Source organism: Wolffia australiana, chromosome 9, assembly GCF_029677425.1.
Source record: "Wolffia australiana isolate 7733 chromosome 9, ASM2967742v1".
In the NCBI taxonomy this organism is placed as follows: Eukaryota; Viridiplantae; Streptophyta; class Magnoliopsida; order Alismatales; family Araceae; genus Wolffia; species Wolffia australiana.
The window spans coordinates 16,786,240-16,807,044 of NC_135843.1; the positions used below are offsets into that span (position 1 = coordinate 16,786,240).

A 20,805-nucleotide genomic window follows, 5' to 3' on the forward strand; every position below is an offset into this window, starting at 1 on the left:
AGGGCGAGGTAGCAACGAACACGCGAGATGGGTTTGTGGAGCACAACGAATGAGAAAGAGCCACGAGCGTGCATGGGTGGGAGGGGGGTGAGAGGCAACGCTTGATACTCGGGGAGTAGGGTTGACAAAAACCCTATTAAAAAAATACTTAGCGCTGGATATCGGTCCAGTCTGACCTTTAGACTGGAACCAACCAAACGGTCCCTCAGGAAATGGCAGACCATTGGTCCCAGTTATAGTTCCGGGACGAGGACGAACGAATTTTTCGTCCCCTGGGACAAAATTCGTCCCGTCCGCGAGTGTCGGACGATTTGGTGGACGAAAATCTGCCTGGCGGTCTTACGGACGGAACGAAATTCGTCCTAGGGGACGAAAAATTTGTTCGTCTGAAAGCTGTGGACGTGGGACGGACGAATTGGGACGAAAAAATTCAAATAAATTGTTGAATCCCATACAAAATTTAAATTTTAAGATTGGATTTGCATTCAGTTCCATTGTCCTAAATCAAATTAATTTGTGATATTTAGTAAATTAACAATAATTAGAGATCAGCAGAAATATATGTGAATTGGTTAAATTTTGAATGTTACTTGTACATACGTTAAAATTAATTGTAGGATTGTAGTTAAATCTAAGAAATTTCAGTATTACATATTATTCTCAACCTATTAAGAAATTACGTTAATGGGATCAATTTTTATTACTTTAGTTAAACAGTACCGATAAGCAGTACCTATAACGGCAGTTCCCTAATTTTCTTCTATTCTCCTCCTTCAGTTTAAGGCCTCGGGCTGAGTACGTAAATAAATATAAAAACGGCAAACCTTTACTTTCTCCAATACAGAAAAGTGGTAGACAGTAACTGAAGTGTTCAAAAGGTATTTCTAGTATTTTCTGTGCGAAGGAAGTCGATAACTACTACGACGCCGAGTACTGTAAGCACCGAAGCCGCATTGTAGCTGCGCCGAGGTCGCACCGTACTCACACCATATCCGCGTCCCCCGACGAAACGACTGGCCTCTTCCTGAAAGTAAATGGACTGATAATTGTGAGCTATAAATGAATGTTCAGTGAGAGTTGAATTATATGACAAAATAATTTTGATGCACATTACATGTAAACGGTTTGGAGTTTGTTCATCAGAGTGACGCACATTGGTGGGTGTGACGGTGAGCATCGTAGAATTGAAAAGGTTGAAAGTCATGCGATGATAAATTAATGCTAGAATATCTCTACGAATATGCACATGTCATGGAGTCACGCCGATGAAAGGCAACTTTGAGCATTAAGACGAATCAACAAATGTCAATTAATTGTCAAGAAAAAATTAAACTCCACGTTCCACAGCTGTACACCGCAGATGTTCAGGGATAAGCAGAATACGCGTACGTCAAAACTCACAGAGTAGATCTAAGGAGAATTTAACTCAGTAATTGTTTTTAATCAACAATGAAATTGTAATCGGTAGAGAGTGAGGGATTGAACTAGTTTCCAGCTAGGCAGACTGTACTTACAATGACGATATGTGTCGTGTGTGAATGCCACAACGCGATCATATTGTCTCTCCCGTTACTCTGTAACATGAAACGTAGAGAGTTAATAAAAGATAAACATGTTTACGAAAACAAGGAAAGAGATAGAGCATAACCCACCATCGGTCGAGCTGTCATCATCGTCGGAGTCATCATCGGAGTCATTGGAGTCCCGCTCTTCCCGACGGAACCATGCGCGAAGCATCATCAACATTTCAATGCTCTCCGCATCAAGTCTTGATCTTCGGTACGTTGTGATGCCTCGGCCAACTGAAAAAGTCGCTCCACCGGTGCGCTGGTCGGACTGACGGCAAGGAATTGACGAGCAATTACCGTCAGATTTGGCAAGTACTGCATCCCAACATCCTTCCACCAACATAGGGGGTTGTCTTCCTCCTCACTGCATGGGATGTTAATATACGTTTCTAGCTCTTGCCGCGGCGTTGAATGTGGACGTTGATGGCTACACGGACGCGTATATTGGCGCTTGGATGAATATTTATTTTGATGCCGACTTAGCGACAACATGACCCGCTCTGTGTCGCTTCCATCTCCTTTTGCCGTAGCCGCAGACTCCAATAGACTGCCAAGATAGGAAAGCACGTTTTGTCTACACGAAGGATGCACCACATCTTATTTTGAGAAAGGATATAATGTTGCGGCTGTTGCGACGGTTGTGTTGGCCCAAAGCACCGTTGCATACTGCATCAATTTGTTACGCATAGCACCACACGCTGACCGTAGGGCGTTCCGGCGATCGGCATCCAAAGTTGCCCCTGCATTTTCCGTGGCATGCTCAAAGTGCATCGTGATATCTGCCAGTAATGATGTTACTTCAGTTATCGGCAATTTCTTCGTCCAGCACACAAAGTCAGTTCCCTGACATAGTGGCCCAAGGATGCATAAGTATTCGTCTATCATCTCCCAGTCCTCCTGCCACAATCCGTAATCTCTACTGGGCGTCGAGAGGAACCGCATAGCCAAGTGGTCCAGGACTTCTTTCTTACCAAAAGCACGCTCTAACATCTTGAAGGTTGAGTTCCATCGCGTTGGGCAGTCGATCTTTATCTTGTTCGAATCCGGCAAATCAAACATCCTGCACATGTCAACATATTTTTCCATACGCTGCGTTGATCCTTGAATGGCATTCACAATGGCTCTCACGCGTGAAACGGCTTCCCCCAGAGGTGCAACTACTGCCGCTATATCTTCCTCAACGTTTGAATTAGTCGGGTCTTTTGTGTCCAACGGTGTTACTGGGCGAATATCTCGGACACGTAGTAAATTAGCTGTAGGGGGTTCTGGATTGCGAATTACTTTGAGCCCGGCCTAGAGGACAAGGTTTAGGATATGGGCAAAGCATGGTACATGTCGGTCCATCGTGAACTGGGGGTTTACTGTCTTCAACTGCTCCACAATGGAAGCAATCATTGTTCTGTTGTTCGACGCATTGTCCGTGATGATGGCACATATCTTCGACTCAATGCCGTAATGATATGCCACTTCCACGACGATCGTCGCTAAGTTCGAGCCGCTATGTGATCCCTTGATTTGTCGCAGTCCTAGAAGAAGCTCACATATCTTCCAGTTGTTGTTGATCTAGTGAGCAGTGATTCCTAAAAGGGTGATGTTGTTCTGGGATGTCCAAGCGTCCACGGTAAGTGATATGCTAGAGACCTCCACAAACATCTCCACGAGCTTCCCTTGGACATTGACGTACATCCTTTCGGTTGTTGCCTTGACCGCATCGGGACCGGGAATGTCGCCCACCACCTGTGTCCCATAGAACCACATGCTTCGGAACGACTTATTCTTCACAAGACTCCAAGGAAGATCGTTGTCGCAGATGAACCTAACGAACTCTTCTTTCGTCTGCTCCATGGTGATGCCGTGTAAGTACAACTTACGTGAGAGTAATTCATAATGTAGTATGGTCCTCTGCTTCAGTTTGCGCCCACTAATTTCGTCATGAACTCTGCGGTGCACCTTCTCCAGATGTCGCCAAAAAACATTTGTGCTCTTGTCTTTATTCCTCCGGACGACGACCTTACGGATGGGGTTCTCTGATTGACAAAGCGTGCACTGATACTCGTCCGGGTCAGTTTCAAAAAAATAATCTAAAACTTTTGACCGATTCCGTCTGCCGCTACGAGTTGATAGGTTATCATCAACCTCGACTGCGTTGCAATCTATGGACATCGACGACGTTGCCTTTGCCGTCGATTTTGGGGTGGTGGCGGAAGAGGATTCCATTACTCTACTTGAGCAATTTTTAAGACAATATCATTTATAAATAATGAAGTGTGACTTACAATATCCAGTAAATTCAGTAAAAAAACGCAACCACAAATTGAGATGGGCAAAAACATAGGAAAAGGCGACATAACGAGAGAAGAGGTAACGCTACATAACGAGACGAGAACGCCACACAGAAGAAAAAAGTTTAACTTCAACGACAATTATGTTCGTCCCAGTTACAGGATCTAGCAAAAGAATTAGTAGACTTAAAAGTTTTAAACAACTAAGCCTAGTTTTGCACATGGCATGGTCGTTACTTGACTAGCCACCCATTGTCGCCGCTCTCCGCCAAGGGGACTTGAGTTGTATGTGCACCGGGGCTCACGTGGTCGTCGCGGAAAGGATGGGCTACTATAACTTGTACAACATCGATCATATCCAGCGAGAAGTTATGGGCTTCCCAAAAAGCTGTATCCATTAAACAATTTCTTGGTCTCTTTTGGGGGGATCCGGAACCCCAAAAAGGAAGGGACGCAGACCGGATAGAAGGCGGTGTGAACTTTCAATGATAAGGGCGTGCTGTCGGGGCGTGCCATGTGGAAGCAGGAATGTTGGGGACGGAAGGCAGAGTTCAGCCGGTAGTGGATCTGAGGAAGGCTTCGGGTTGTCGGTGTCGGAATCTGAATCCGAGGAAATGTCGATGACGTCCTCATTAGGGTGATGGTAGGCAAGACGATGGAGGAGCAGACGAACACTACGACGCGGAACGGGACAACTACAGTGCAGGGTACCCTCGCATGGCTCCATCTGGTGCTCAGTTGTCGATGATGTATGAGGCATCGGTGTAGCCTGCGACTCTCGTGTACTTGGAAAATACTAGGGAGAAGAGTGGGAGATGTAGAAAGAGGTGAGAGAAGCTAGAATGATGAAGTAAGGGAGGGATGCGATGGAGGAGGGGACACAAGAAAGACTGTGAAGACAGAGGAAACCATCGCAAATACTACCGCCTTGAAATAACTGATATGATATGCCAGCCTTGGGAATAACAGAGAGTAGATAAATTTTGTCTAGCAAGGATTAAATACCCCTCTACCCCTTGCGTTCGATCTACGCAGAAGACATATCTCTTGAGGATACCAATATTGGAAAAGGATTTTTACGCTACATACGTGAATCATACCAAAAGGAGGAGTAAGGACAAGAAGATCTCTAGACTGGTAGAGAGTAAGGACTAGACTATGTTGTAAAAGTAAGAATTAAGATATTTAAGTGAAGTTTAGAATACACTTCAAGTACCCAATTGTCTTTATTATCCTCTAAAGGGAATCTGCTCTGCTGGGATCAGATGTGGACAAGAGGAAAAAAGAGTGGTTATGGGCAAGATCACTGACAGTTATATCCGCAGCAAAGATATTGGGATGGAGCTGATGACCATAGAAGATAAGCTGTTCTGCTCAGCTAAGTAACAATTCTTATAATAAACAATCTCATAACTGGCTGTTAAAGAGAATATAAATTGCTCTGTACAGAAACGTCAAACATAAGGCACGGCTAAAATTCGTAACAACGCATGCGTACGACTCCTTAGCGGATATATGAGGGGATATAAAATTCGATTTCCATCGGCGCAAAATAGAAATAGGGGTCTACAAAGTAGAAGGCGAGGGCGTTACCCAACCGTTTTTAGCTCCACGCATCAAATATTACTCGCCACCAGCTCACCACAGGAGCAAACTTGATTTCCCAACCGTGAGCACGGCTACTGAAAAACCAAGGTATTACACAACAGAAATGCGTTACGTATAAGAGATGATCACGATTTCACGCAACAACGACATTATAAAAACCCCATTGAAGGAGAAAGAGATGGGAACATACCTTGACATCAAACAAGCGGCGGAAGAGCGCCCTGCGCCTGCTGGGAGACTTCACGCTCTCCGAATTGAGAGTGGAGAATAGAGAGGGAAGCCGGGAGAGTGGATAGTGGAGAGGGGAGATGGAAGCCGGGAGAGTGGAGAGTGGAGAGGGGAGAGGGAAGCCGGGAGACCGGGAGACCGGAGAGTGGAGAGTGGAGAGGAATGTCGCCGCTCGAGAAGGTGGAGAGGGGAGAGGTCGCCGCTCGAGAAGGTGGAGAGGGAAGAGGGAAGCCAGAGAGTGGAGAGTGGAGAGGAATGTCGCCGCTCGAGAAGTTGGAGTGGGGAGAGGGAGGGGAGGGGCGATTTAGGGCTCCAAGCACAGGAACCCGGCGGCGGGAGGGAGACATTTTTTCGTCCAGGACGTAGGACGGGACGATTTTTCGTCCGGACGGGATGATTTTTCGTCCGGACGGGACGAAAAACCGTCCAGGTATTTCTGGACGGGACGGTTTTTTTTCCGCCCGATGAAAAACCGTCCCGTCCTTTGTCCTACTGGTTCCATAGGACGAAGGTTGGGACGAAATTCGTCCCGAACCGCCCACGTCCCGTCCCGTGCTTGTCCCGGAACTATAGTCCCAGTTGGGTCTGGTCTGACTGGTCCCTGGTCCCAAATGTCTATCCCTACCACCTTGTTCCATCTCGTTCCATCCTGTTCCATCCTGTTCCGTTCCATTACATTTCGTCCTGTTTCATTTCATTCCGTACCGTCCCGTTCATTGCGTTCTGACCCGTTACATTTCGTCCCGTACCGTCCCTTCATTGCGTTCCAGCCTGTTTCATTCCGTACCGTCCCGTTCATTGCATTCCGGCCCGCTACATTTCGTCCTGTTCCGTTTCATTCCGCACCGTCCCGTTCATCGCGTTCCGGCCCGTTACATTTCGTCCCTTCCCGTCTCATTCCGTACCGTCCCGTTCATTGCGTTCTGACCCGTTACATTTCGTCCCCGTCCCGTTTCATTCCGCACCGTCCCTTCATCGCGTCCCGTCCCGTCTCATTCCGTACCGTCCCGTTCATTGCGTTCTGGCCCGTAACATTTCGTCCCGTCCCGTTTCATTCCGCACCGTCCCGTTCCGTCACTTTTCCTCTTTTATTTTTAAATAATTTTCTCTTTTAAGTTTTCCTCGATCTTTGGTAAATTTACAGGTATAAATACCCTTCAAACGAACCGCGATGGGGTTTTGTCGTTGCTGATGGACGAAGAAGCAGAGTAGAAGATCGACGATCTCTCCTGTCTCCTTCCAGCTTCGAATTCTTGCTCAAGAGGTAGTTCACCTTTGTCTCCAACATATTAATCTTTTCTCTCCGTTCTTTTCAGATCTCAATTTGGTCTTGAGGTCGCTATTTCGTGAAAAACCTAGTTGTTCTTCGCATGTTGCAGATATGAGTGCACGGTTGAAGAGTAGTAGTCTCCTTTTTGCCATCTTTTGTTCCATATTATTGATATTTCCTCCGCATTTCGTGCTTGAATTTGTTTTTCTTGACGATGCTTTTGAAAATTTTGGAACGCCGGGATTTGCGCGGGGACCGTTTGAAACAGTTCATCCGGTTCAAGGTCTCCTAGAAACAGAAAATTATGCTTCTCGTTCACGATTATAAATATTATCGATGGATTAATTACGACAACCGCATTGAGTTGATCATGACATACTTCACTGATGCCAACACACAATTCACACCAGAGTCGCAGGGTTGGAGAATGCAAGTGATTGATTCCATTTGCGTCGTCTTTTGACTGTGCTTCATTGGCTTGTTCTTCTTATGCTGCGACATTTCGCCATAGTTTCTTCCATATTAAGGATGTTTCTTCCGGATTACGAGCTCAAATCCGTTATTATTGACGATGAATTTGAAATTTTAGGAGTTGTAGAATTCGGATGGGGCCGGCTGGTCGCCGAGGCTCGCCCGATCGGCGGTCGAGATCACCCGTCCGGAAAGATCGCAAGAGCTCTCCAGAGAGGAAATCATCTATCAGGAGCTACTCCTCCCCATCTAGAGAGAAGATTCCACAGCATCACAATCGCTCACCAAGAAATCGACGGTCCAGATCGCCCCAAAGAGAACGCAATCGCCTTCCTCGTGGAGAAGCTCAGAGAAAAGCTGCTTCTCGTTCGCCTTCTCCCCGTAGCAAGCGGCTGAGGCGAGCTTTGGTAGAGAGTGGTGAAGAAGAAAGGGAAGTCTCCAGGGAGGAGAGAAGGAGAAACAGGGACAGAGGAGAGGACAACAGACCCCATTCAAACGACAGAAGATCTTTCAAAAGTCGTTCAATCTCCCCCGAAGAACCGCGCCGGAGGAGCAAGCGTCGATCAAAGTCCCCCTCTTGGGCTTCCAGATCAATGGATCGTGATGAGGTCTCGGAATTCTTCTCTGTTGTCTTTCGATCTGAATTTCTTTCTTCAATTATAGAAAGTAAAAAAATAATGACTTATTAGGCACATTCTGAAGGTAGCATTGGAATCGAAACCACATTGCATTTCCATTTGTTCATTTGAGAAACGGTTCAACCAATTTCTGGCAACTTTCTGAATAGGGACTATTTGTGTGAATTTTATGTCTCCACTAATTAGTTTTCGTACTTCCTGGGTCACAGGTGGCAAGAACACGAGGGCATGAGGAGCATCGGTAAGCTCATTATTCAGATGAAAATTACTGTTTCTGGAACTTAATCTCGACTTAAAAAAATAAATCATGTTACCCTAATGTTGCGCATGATAATCAGCGGTATTTTTTTTTGGACATTTGATGGACAATATGCCATTTGAGCAGGGAAAGTGAGGATTCCATAGCGAAAATGCAAGCTGCAGAGGAGGCGTTAGTGGAGAAACAGAAGGTATTATAGGGGTTCATGAGCACTCTTTTAATAAAAGGCTTGTTAGGATTTTTCTGGAATTGAAAAGTCTCAGTTACAAAGTTGATTTTTGGTACTTTATGTCAGTTTTTCGACGCTATTAATTTTCTTTATCATCTAGTTTCTCAATACTGTGGCATTAGTCATATTCCCTCTTTTATCCTACATTTGATAAATATTTCTTAGAATTATTTTGGTATTCCCTGTTTAAGTGCTCCTTACTGTGAGAGGAAATTCTAAGGCGTTTTGTGCCCTTCAGCAAAAGCCCTCCTTTGAGCTCTCTGGAAAGCTGGCTGAGGAGACAAATCGAGTACGAGGTGAGGACAAACTGAGTTGGGGGAGCCGCGCAGTTTTCATTTTCAGAATTATCATCATCTCATTTGTTCTTGTATTCTATTTTCGAGACTTTTAATTTTTCCTCTAATCTTTGACAACATTTATATATATTTCATTATTTGTTGAATGCATGAAACTTGGTTACGGAGTATAGTATTTCTGGAATTATCTTCCATGTACTGTCAATTCTTCAAAAGAAAGTATTGAAAAAAGTGGAGAGTGCAATTATGTAAATGTGTAAAGCACGTGTTTTTATGATAAAAGAAAGTATAATTTTATTTTGTTATCTTTCGAAACCCATCGGGAATAAATAATAGAGTGGAATAAACAAACTCCAATTAACAGGAGGAATCTATCAAAGACGGAGATTCTTGATGAAAGAAAGAACTACAGATTGATAGATTGAGGACGAGATGCAGAATACAGTTGATACATCGGCATTGCAGGCCTGGATCGGTGCCCGTACCCTTCTAGGGATGGTCTCTTGTTCTTAATGGCCTTCCCAATGGGACTGTCTCTCTTTCAGCTCGGGTCTCTCCATTACGTCTCTTGCATATTCTCTCTTTCTCAATTGCCCGACTTTGAATATTATGTTTATCATAAAATAAGCTTTAAAATTTTCAATTGTTCAAAAAAAAGTTTTTGACTTTTCAACGATAATATAAAAGTCCTTTTGTTAAGAATTATTTTAGTCGTGGATATGGATATGAACTAAATGAGCCTCTGTAGAGCTTAAAACTCTACTAAAGTCTTGATTTATGATCTAACGTGTTTTGATATTGGTAGACATTATCTATATGGCCTGAATTCGTCAACTGATGAGAAGTTTTATTCAGTTTGCACTAATGTTTGTTTAGATAAATATTTTATTTTTATTGTTCGGACTGGTATTTTCATTCTTTCTTCAAGTGAAACAGTGGTCCATCTTCTGGATATAACCCATCTGATTTTTTTATGAAAGATAGAACCCATCTAATTATGAGAGAATTCTATGCCATTAGGGGCAACCTTTGGTTTGAATATTATCTACCCATGGCATGCATTAGTTTGGCGATGCTATTTTCTCATAATCTTTTATTCTAAAATATATTTCTTTTTAAATGCAGGTGTAACATTGTTATTCACCGAGCCAGCGGATGCTCGTAAACCGGACGTAAGGTGGCGGCTTTATGTTTTCAAGGGTGGCGAAGCCCTCAATGGTACTAACACTTTGACCTATTATTTGCGCAATATCTCATGCTAAAGCCCTAGCTGTGAATCATTATGCTTGATCCATGGTGATCATCCATCTTGATTTACATTCACTTTAGTCATCCATGGGCTGTTCACCATGGAAAACTTAAATGGGGAGGATTTTTAATCTACTTTGCAAGTACTGTTTTTAAGTGATTTCCCACAATCTTTGGTTCACAATTTAAGCCCATTTCCCTGAGAGATTTACTCGTGTTATCACCACACCCGTAGCAAAGAATAGCTCATCTCATAAACGCATATCCCTGAAAGAATAGCTCATCTCTGAACCTGTGGAATCAGTTTAGTGATGTGAAACTTTTCTGATGAAATCCTCCATGACGGTCCCCGCCAATTCTTCTATTCAATAATCCGTGGCGATCCCATCCATGATGATCGATGAAAAACAACATGGAACAATGAAACATGGAAGAGAAATTAGTTTTTCATCCAGCCTATGTAAGAGAAAGTAAACGTTGTGTCTCCTTCAATCTCTGGCTTTATTTATCTTTGAATAATCTGATCCTCTCCAGGCTCTTGAAACTAATTTACCAATTTTATGGATCATCCAACTGAAATAAAAAGAAACGTATACTTGAGGAGCGGATTCATATTCTTGTATGGATAAAGTCGATTCTGTGAATTGTTGCCAAGAGACGGAAAGTTCGTAGCCAACTCAGATCTAGCAATCGACAGGACGAGAGTTCCAATAGGTAGAACTCCTTTTTTATTTGTAAGTTTTACACGTTTGTTACTTTGGACGTGTGTGCCTGTGGCTGACTTGCCTTGCTCTTTGCCTTCTTCGGCAGGATTATGTAAAGAATGTATCAACATTATTATTCATCATCATTACAATCAAAGGCCCTGTACGTTCTTTAGAATTAAAGTTTCAATTTATGGATGATCCGAATCAAATTAAGTTTCATCTAAGTTATGTAGGAGAAATTTAAACTCGTGTCCCATTTTTTTATAATCTGATGTTATACCTGATTTTTTTATATTTATGTTTTGAATGAGCAGAGCCTCTCTATGTGCACCGGCAAAGCTGCTATCTTTTCGGCCGTGAGAGGAGGGTTGCCGACGTGCCCACCGACCACCCCTCCTGCAGCAAGCAGCATGCCGTTCTTCAGTTTAGGTAAGTTTAACAGCGAGCAACATTCCTCTTCATTTCATATCACTGTAGGGATGCTCATCTCTCTCTCTCTCTCTTGATTCTCATATCCCTCTCTCTCTCTCTCTCTCTCTCGTTGCCTATCTCTCTTTCTCTCTTGACTCTCATATCCCTCTCTCTCTCTTTCTCTCTTGATTCTCATTCTCATATCCCTCTCTCTCTCTTTCTCTCTTGATTCTCATTCTCATATCCCTCTCTCTCTCTCTCATTGCCCATTTCTCTTTCTCTCTTGATTCTCATTCTCATATCCCTCTCTCTCTCTCTCTCGTTGCCCATCTGTCTTTCTCTCTTGATTCTCATTCTCATATCCCTCTCTCCTCTCTCTCTCTCGTTGCCCATCTGTCTTTCTCTCTTGATTCTCATTCTCATATCCCTCTCTCTCTCTCTCTCTCGTTGCCCATCTGTCTTTCTCTTGATTCTCATTCTCATATCCCTCTCTCTCTCTCTCGTTGCCATCTGTCTTTCTCTCTTGTTTCTCATTCTCATATCCCTCTCTCGCTCTCTCTCGTTGCCCATCTGTCTTTCTCTCTTGATTCTCATTCTCATATCCCTCTCTCTCTCTCTCTCTCTCTCGTTGCCCATCTGTCTTTCTCTCTTGATTCTCATTCTCATATCCCTCTCTCTCTCTCTCTCGTTGCCCATCTTTCTTTCTCTCTTGATTCTGATATTCCTCTCTCTCTCTCTCTCGTTGCCCATCTCTCTTTCTCTCTTGGTTCTGATATCCCTCTCTCTCTTGGTTCTCATATACCTCTCTCTCTCTCTCTCTCTCTCTCTCTTCTCCAGTTACTCATCCTCTCTTATCTCTCTTTCTCTCTTACATTGCTTATCTCTTTCTTATCTTTCTCAATTCTCGTTTCTTTCTATCTTCCATTTATCATCTCTCTCCCTCTCTCAATTCTCGTTTCTTTCTGTCTCACATTGCTCATCTCTCTTGTATCTCTCTCTCAATTATCGTCTCTTGCTCTCTCACATTGCTCATCGATCTTAACTCTCTCTCTCTCTCTCAATTAACGTCTCTTTCGATTTTGCATTGCTCATCTATCTTAACTCTTTCACTCTCTTTCTCATTGCTCATCTTTCTCTTGTTTCTCAAGTCATTGTCATCTCTTGTTTCTCGACTCTCTCGGGTAGTTTTGAGTAGTGCGTTATTCGGATATCCACCCCGGAACCGCCTCCCTCACTGCCCAAGGGGTTTGGGGCGGTAAAAAATTTGCCCACATCCACCCTAAACCACACAACCATCCTCGTCTATGATACTAATTTTTTAATTTCTACATTTTTTATTGCTGTTGCAGGCTCATTGAGACAGAGCGTGCCGACGGAATGATGGCAAAGGCCATAAGGTATGTGACTGGGATTTCACTGACCGTTGATAGTTGACTTTGAGCGCTGACCCCAGCCATCCTCTCCTGGTTAGGCCTTACTTGATGGACCTTGGAAGCACAAATGGAACCTTCATCAACGTAGGTTACTTCTTTGTATATTCTTTATTGATATTTTTAACAATTGATTTGGTTAATTCAGTATTTTTACTTTACTTGTTGCGCCTCCTTCATACATTATTCGTAATAAATTTAAATATTTTTTTATGCATTATAAAATGAGCCTTACTTTCTGTATTTATTTACGATCCTAATTTTTGCTTATTTTTTTAGCTTTGAATTGGAACGACTCTTTTTAACTAAGTCATAACTTGACTGTTTATCAACATCGTGGTGCAGGATGAACGGATTGAGCCCCAGAGATATTATGAACTACGCGAGAGGGATGTAATTAAGTTTGGAAACAGCAGGTATAGAAATTTATTTACAAAACACCAGATTTTCTAATTTTTTGTTTCTAAAATTCTTGAGATTTTCTTTTTGCAGCCGGGAATACGTCTTCTTGCACGAAAATTCTGTCAAGTGACCGGCTTAAAAGTCAATATTTTGGGAAGTACGATCAGGGTCAACGGGTTAGGCGTTTCTTCCCCTCGGATACAAACTGTTTTTGTTTCTAATTTTCTTTAATATATTAGACTGATCCGTGTTCCCCTCGTTTTCTCATATCGCCTTAAGATAGTAAACTCCAAGAATGAACGTATTTTATACCAAGACATGCGTATTTAGAAAGGACAAACCAAAAACCTTGGCTGATGTTATGACCAAATTATTTTCTTCTTGAAGAAAACCGATACCCCGGCGGTGGGCTTGCACTGGCAGTCGTTTGATGTACCAAAATATGCTTAGATTAAGGTGTAAGCCAGAAAAAGTTAGGCTTGATTTGAACTAGGATTTAGAAATTCTGAATATCTTGGTCAAGTTTCGCTTGACGATCTAAAGAAAAAGGGCCCACCCCATCACTGAAGCTCTAAAAGAAGAGTCAGAAATTTCAATTGAAGCTGATCGATGAACTTCTGTGTGAAGACTAAAAAAACCGAAGAATTGTGCCAAGGCCTGGGAAGTTTTGTCTGATGTCTCAGATTTTGCAAGAAGATTCAGAAAACTTTGGAAGTTGTCTGATCAATAAACATGATTATGGATTATCATCTGAAGAAAAAAATTGGATGAAGGGCATACAAATTATGCAGGATTAGAACTAAGATCTGGAAATTCGACCAAAGTCGTCGGAAAATCGTATTAAAAACGTTGCTTGAAGATTAGGAAAATTGAAGCAAATTTTGATGCTTGAGAATTTTGATGAAGATCTGGTGTTTCTAACTTGTCCGATGATTCTGAAGATTCTTCACAAGTTTCTAATCAAAATCACTGAAAAGGTCGTTAGAATCTGGGGAAGCAATCGAAGCTTTGATGTTCAAAACTGACATTTAAGCAATGTAATTGCACATTTTGATGAAGTTCTGAAAACAGACTGATTTTGCGCCAAGATCAGGAGAATTGTTGGAATTCTCTGATGATTTCAAAAACTTTGGAAGACATCTGATTATCATAAAATATATAAACAATTGGGACGATGGCCAGAAAGTTAAGAGCTGGAGATCTGAAGTTGTATGATTGTTCAAAAAAAAATGATGATCCTCACAACTTTTTAAACATTAAGATTTCTTAATTGATGGCTGAATGAAGATCTGAAGTAATTGACAGATTTTGCACAAAAGAACTGGCAAGCAGTGTTAGTTCTGACTTCTGAGCAAAGATTGAAAAACAAAACATTGTGGCAAGGTTTGAAAAGTTTTTGCCAGTTTTGAAAGAAGATCTCAGATTTCACATGGCGATGTGATGGAACTGTTAACTAAAAACATTATGGATTATGATCTGAAAACAAGATTTGGATGAGCACCATATAAATTAGGCAGGATTCAATCGAAGAACTGATAATTCTACAAAAGTCATAGTATTTTTTGCAAGTTTTGAATGAAGAACATATTTAAAACTTGCATATTCAAAAGTTGCCCCTTCCCAGCATAGAGTTATCGCTCTATTCTAGGGTTATCTTTATACTGAGTGTTATCATTAAGTAACTTGTAAGACCGTTTTAGGATCTGATTATCAAGTAATTGCACGTTTGGTGTTATCTTTATTTGTCCTCTCTCTCTCTAGATAAATATATCTGATAGGGTATTTTTCCTTTCAGAAAAAAAAAACCTTCCACGTGGTGAAAAGCTACCAAATTATAAGGAAAAAATACACAAGCCATAGATGGAGGCCAGAAAATTTTATAAAAGATCAGAAGATTCTACTTAGAATCACCAAAAATGTTGCCCGAATGAATATCTGAACAAACTGGTATAGTTTGCACAGAATATTTTAAACAAGTGAAAATTCTAAACAAGGTTTGGAGAGTGAAGATCAGAATAAAACTTTGAAAGTTCCTCAAAGAATAGGGAAAGTGTGAGGGAAGAGATTTACATGGCCTTCTTCTTGGTGGGAGAAGAAGGGCAAGGGAAGAGCCCTCGAAGGATTAAGACGACGGCGAAGACGGCGAACGGCGCGTAAACCAGCAGGAGTTTATTTGATCCTCTGCCGGATCCGATAATCTCCCCCAAGATTGCCGCCTGCGACGAAGGCGGGACGAGATGATGAATCCAAGATAAGGAACTGTAGAAATTAAATTGAAATCTCAAAATTTCATGATTTTGAGATGCTCAACTCAAATCACTCGGTGGCGAATAATTGAGTTTCTGTCTAGATTTTGAGGATTTTTTGCGGCAATTGGAGTCTAATTGGATTTCAAAACTGCCAAGATTTCAGCTCCTTGAGTGGAATCTAGCGATGAACAGATTTGTCTCTGGTATTTCTTTTTCAATGAAAAGAGGGAAGATCACCCGAAAACAGTGACGAATCCGAATTTAATAGTATATTGACGGGAGAGAAATTGAATTCCAGTAACTCTCTATCTAATATGATCATCAACAATAATACTTAGGGGTATTAGTGGTGATGATCATATTGCAGAATTAGGGATTTGTTAACACTAATACTTAGGGGAATCATTGAACCGAATCTCAAAAAATAAATATACAAACCTTATTCTAAATATAGCCTCAAACCTTTCTCTTAACAAATCCCTAATTCTGCAATATAATCACCACTAATCATGCTAGGAATCATTAAACTAAACCTCAAAGATCAACTTCCAAACTTACAGTTTTGCCACTAACCTTTCTCTTAACAAGTAGTAGCTCTCCAATAAGATCATCAACCATAATCATGATAGAAATCATTAAATTAAACCTCAAAGATCAAATTTCCAAACTTATTTATCAGATTAGCCACTAACCTTTCTCTTAACAAGTAACTCTCCAATGGGATCATCAACCATAATCATGATAGAAAACAATAAACTAAACCCCAAAGATCAATTTCCAAACCTAGTTATCAGTTTGTCTCAAAGATTAAGCCATGCATGTGTAAGTTATCAGTTTAGTCACCAACCTTTCTATTTACAAACAGTAATTCTCCAATAAGATCAACCATAATCATGATAGAAAACATTAAACTAAACCTCAAAGTTCTAACTATACTCTCAAAACCTTCTGATAATAAAGCCCTAACTCTCCAATATGATCATCAACAATAATCATGGTAGGAATCATGAAACTTAATCTCAAATATCAGTCTCCAAACATAATAATCAGTTTAGTCTCAAATTTTTCCAAAAAAAAAAAAAGTTAGTCTCAAACATTTCTTTTAACAAAGCCCAAACTCTCCAATATGATCATCCACACTAACAATGACAGGAATCAGTAAACCAGAACTCAAAACATCAATCTCCAAATCCAGTTCTTAGTATACTCTCAAGCCTTTCACTTAGCAAAGCCCAAACTCTCCAATATAATCATCAACAGTAATCAATATAGGAATCATTAGATTGAACCTCAAAACATAAATCTTCAAAACCTAGTTCTCAGTGAACTCCCACACATTTCTCTTAACAAAACCCTGACTCTCCAGTATGATCATCACCAATGAATGTGATAGAAACTGAATCTCATAAATCTCCCAACCTAGTTCTCATTTTAGTCGCAAACATTTTGTTTAACAAATCCCAACTCTCCAGTATGATCATCAACAATGATTAGATAGGAATCATTAAATTGTAATTTCAAAAACAAAAGGAATCACTAAACTGAATCTCAAAAACATGAATCTCCAAACCTAGTTCTCATTTAAGTCTCAAACCTTTCTCTTGACAGAGCCCTAAGTCTCCAGTATGATCATCCCCACTAATAATGGTAGGAGTCAATAGACTAAACCTCAAATATCAATTTTTTTTTTGAAAAAGACTAAACCTCAAATATCAATCTCCAAACCTTTCTCCTAACAAAGCCCTAACTCTCCAATATGATCATCAACACTAATCGCGATAAGAATCATTCAATTGAATCTTGAATCCTCAATCTCCAAACCTAGTTCCAGCAAAATTCGGCAAAATCCAAACCTAGATCCCAGAATACTCTGAAACCTTTCTCTCGACAAAGCCCAAACTCTCCAACATGATAATGAACACTAACAGTGATATGAATCGACAAACCAGGACTCAAAACCTCAATCACCAAACCAGCAAAAACCCAGTTCGAATCATAGTCTCAAACCAGCAAGTTCCGGCAAAATCCAATCCTAGTTCCAACCATTTCTCTTAACAAAGCCCCAACTCTCCAACATGATCATCAACACTAATAATGATAAGAAAATCAATAAACCAGAACTTAAAACCTCAATCACCAAAACAGCAAAAACCCAGTTCGAATCACAGTCACAAACCAGTAAAATCCGGCAAAATACAATCCTATTTCCAACCATTTCTCTTAACAAAGCCCCAACTCTCCAAAATGATCATCATTACTATCAGTTCTAGGAATCAATTAACTAAATCACAAAACCTCAATCTCCAAACCAGCAAAAACCCAGTTCGAATCACAGTCGCAAACCAGCAAAAACCTTCAAAATCCAAACCTAGTTCTTAGAAAATTCGCAAACATTTCTCCTGACAAAGCCCAAACTCTCCAACAGGATCATGAACACTAATAGTGATAGGAATCAATAAACCAGAAATCAAAACATCAAGCTCCAGACCAGCAAAATCCTAGTTCCAAGCTTAGTCTCAAGCCAGAAAAATCGGGCAAAATCCAAACCTAGTTTTTAGTTAATTCGCAAACATTTCTCTTAATAAAGCCCAAACTCTCCAACATGATCATGAACACTAATAACGGTAGGAATCAACGAATTAGAACCCAAAGCCTCAATCCGAAAACCCAGTTCGAATCACAGTCGCAAACCAACAAAAAACCGGCAAAAACCCTAATTCGATCTTCGGAGAGAAGGTTTCGGAGCACACTAATAATCACAAACACTAATAATGGTATGAATCAACGAATTAGAACCCAAAACCTCAATGCGAAAACCCAATTCGAATCACAGTCGCAAAACACCCAAAATCCGGCAAAAACCCGTTCGAATCACAGTCGCAAACCACCAAAAATCCCGCAAAAACCCTAATTCGATCGTCAGAGCGAAGGTTTCAGAGGAGGACGGACTGACCATGGAGGTGGCGACGGAGGCACCGGTGGCTAGGCAGACGGGGGGCAGCCAGGGGCGGCCACCGCGGGCGATGGCGTATGCGGAGGCGAGGGAGAGGGGCCAGATCGCGAGGAGCTCGATCCAGACGAGGGGGAGGAAGAAGGGGGGAGGGGGGTGGTGGAGGAGGAGGTAGTCGTCGAAGAGGAGGGCGTAGCCGCGGCGGAGACGAAGGAGAGGGGCGGGGAAGAGGCGAGAAGGAAGACAGGACTGCGCGTCGACGAGGGGAACCGCCATGGCCAGAAGGAGGAAGAAGGGGAGGAGCAGCCAGCGGTCTACGGCCTTCGTCCACGAGCCTTCCTCCGCCATAGCCAGCCTGCTCCGAGCTCCTGGAATTGACTTTAGATAGAGGTGTATGTATATATGTATGGAGGGGTTGACTGGGATAAATTAGATAGATAGATAGATAGATAGATAGATAGATAGATAGATAGATAGATAGATAGATAGATAGATAGATAGATTAGATAGATAGATAGACAGAAAAATAGATAGATAGATAGATAGATAGATAGATAGATAGATAGATAGATAGATAGATAGATAGATAGATAGATAGATAGATAGATAGATAGATATAGGGAAGGACACGGTCTCGGTCCGGTTTTACCGAAAACCTAAACCTAGACCTAAAGTTCGGTCCGGTCTTCGGTCGGTCATGTTGACTAGTCCACGTTAAGTTGACTTGGTCATCTCAGCATCTTATGTCAGCTTGGTCATTTCAGCATCTAATGTCACCTGTAGTGCTGAAGGAGTGTTGAATAATGAGAGAGTGAGAGGATGATAGTGAAAGGGGGTGAGAATGAAAGAGGGAGAGAGCGACACTGAGATAGTGCAAAGGCAGAGAGAATACCATAGAAAGAGAGTGAGAGAGCTAGAGAGAGGGAGAGATAGAGAGGGAGCAGGTAATGATGCAGGACAACTGGGGAAGATGGGAAACGAGGATGACGGGTAGAGGTGCTAGACGGGTTTGGGAATGGATGGATAAACAGATCACAGAAATTCACGCGATCGAATTCGGAACTTAAAACTGATGAAATACTGGTGGTGCAACCGCGTTCCTCGTCGAGGGCGGGAGAACTGTCTCCAACCACCGTGACGATGCCGAAGCACCAAAATCAATACACAAATTCACATCACGAGGAAATCTCACGATTGAGAGAATTTTAGGGAATTCCAAATCAAATCAAATCTGTCGGCAGTGGAGGATTCTAATACTGGACGAAGAACACGTCGACACCAAAGAGTTCAGGCGTACCTCGGCACTGGAGTGCGTGAAGAGGCCGCGAGGAATTCTGGTTGTGACGAGACTGGGCGATCCGGGCGTTGTATGGCCCACCGGACGGAAATATCTGGGCGTTCCGGGCGTTGAATGGCCCTGGTATTGAGTAGTGTCGTTGTCGGAGATTCAGGTGTAGGCAAATACCCGCGCGCACGAAGTGCGCGTAGGGTGTGGGGAGCGCACGGAGCGCGCGGAGCGCGCGACTTGAAGCGTTGGACGGCGTCGTCGACGACACAAGCGCTACGTGCGTGGGCGACCGCGTACGCGGCGAGCGCTGGGGGCCGGTGCACGGCGTACTCGGGCAGCCGCGAGGGCACCGAGCGCTGGGGTTCGGCGCGGCGCGTGCGCGGGCGGCCGCGAGCTCTGGGGCCGGCGCGCAGCGTGCGTGGGCGGCCGCGAGCGCGGCGAGCATTGGGGCTGGCGCGCGGCGTGCGCGGCGCGGGCTGGCGGCTGGCGCACGGCGTGCGTGGGCGCCAGAAGTGCTGGCGGGAGAGAGAGAGAGAGAGAGTGGAAGAAAGAGAGAAGGAAAGGGAGAGAGAAAGGAGGGTGGGTGGTAACCGGCGGCATCAAGGAGGGTGACGACAACGGCGGCGATTGGAGGAGAAGGGGAGGCTAGGGTTGGGGCAAGTACTCCAAGAAGAGAAAGATAACTCAATTCTTGAAATAAACTTGCCTAACTGTTTCTTGAAACAATGGCCTATACATATAGACCTTGGTGGAAAGAGAAAATACAACTTAACGATGAAAAATTAAAGACGATAAATTAAAGACGAGAGACGCGCTTCGTGTCACGTCAAGGGGCAGTTGTTGATCTGCCATTGGCGACGTGTCATGATGCGTGAAGGGGCATGCGTGTGTGGAGACGTGCGTGATGCCGGTGTGTTGACTTCGTCCGATGATGGTGGCGGCGTGTCCGTAGCGGCGGCGTTGACTTCGGTTGACGATGGTGACACATCCAATGTCGATGCGTTGGCGCCCTCGCCATCAGGTAAGAAGGAGAGTACAGGAGAGAAAGAGAAAGAGAGTGAGAGATGGAAAGAGGGCGAACGAGAGGGGAGAGCCGGAGAGGGAGAGGGAGCAGGCGAGAGGGAGGGAGTTCACTGGAAGAGATTGCGGGAGGGAGAGAGAGTGTGAGAGAGAATGAGAGAGGGAGAGCAAAAGAGAGGGCAAGCGAGAGAGAGGGCTAGAGGGAGAGAGGCGGAGAGTAAGAGCAGGAGAGAGGTTGACAGAGAGAGGGA

The 20,805-nt window shown here is 43.0% G+C and overlaps 2 protein-coding genes across 2 annotated transcripts; one reads left to right on the forward strand and one right to left on the reverse strand.

Moving 5' to 3' along the window:
- The first annotated feature begins 6,868 nt into the window (after positions 1–6,868).
- DDL (SMAD/FHA domain-containing protein) lies at positions 6,869–13,309 on the forward strand. Its single transcript, XM_078580608.1, has 11 exons — positions 6,869–6,950; positions 7,546–8,035; positions 8,275–8,306; positions 8,451–8,514; positions 8,792–8,849; positions 9,975–10,067; positions 11,119–11,233; positions 12,565–12,612; positions 12,687–12,732; positions 12,991–13,061; positions 13,138–13,309. The coding sequence occupies exons 2-11, from the start codon at positions 7,562–7,564 to the stop codon at positions 13,175–13,177; spliced, it is 1,041 nt and encodes a 346-aa protein (XP_078436734.1). The 5' UTR covers positions 6,869–6,950; positions 7,546–7,561; the 3' UTR covers positions 13,178–13,309.
- Positions 13,310–15,042: 1,733 nt separating this feature from the next.
- Positions 15,043–18,633, reverse strand: LOC144707483 (uncharacterized). The gene is made up of 2 exons (XM_078580609.1): positions 18,250–18,633; positions 15,043–15,263 (listed from the first exon to the last, which is right to left on the reverse strand). The coding sequence occupies exons 1-2, from the start codon at positions 18,592–18,594 to the stop codon at positions 15,114–15,116; spliced, it is 495 nt and encodes a 164-aa protein (XP_078436735.1). The 5' UTR covers positions 18,595–18,633; the 3' UTR covers positions 15,043–15,113.
- Between the last annotated feature and the right edge of the window lie 2,172 nt (positions 18,634–20,805).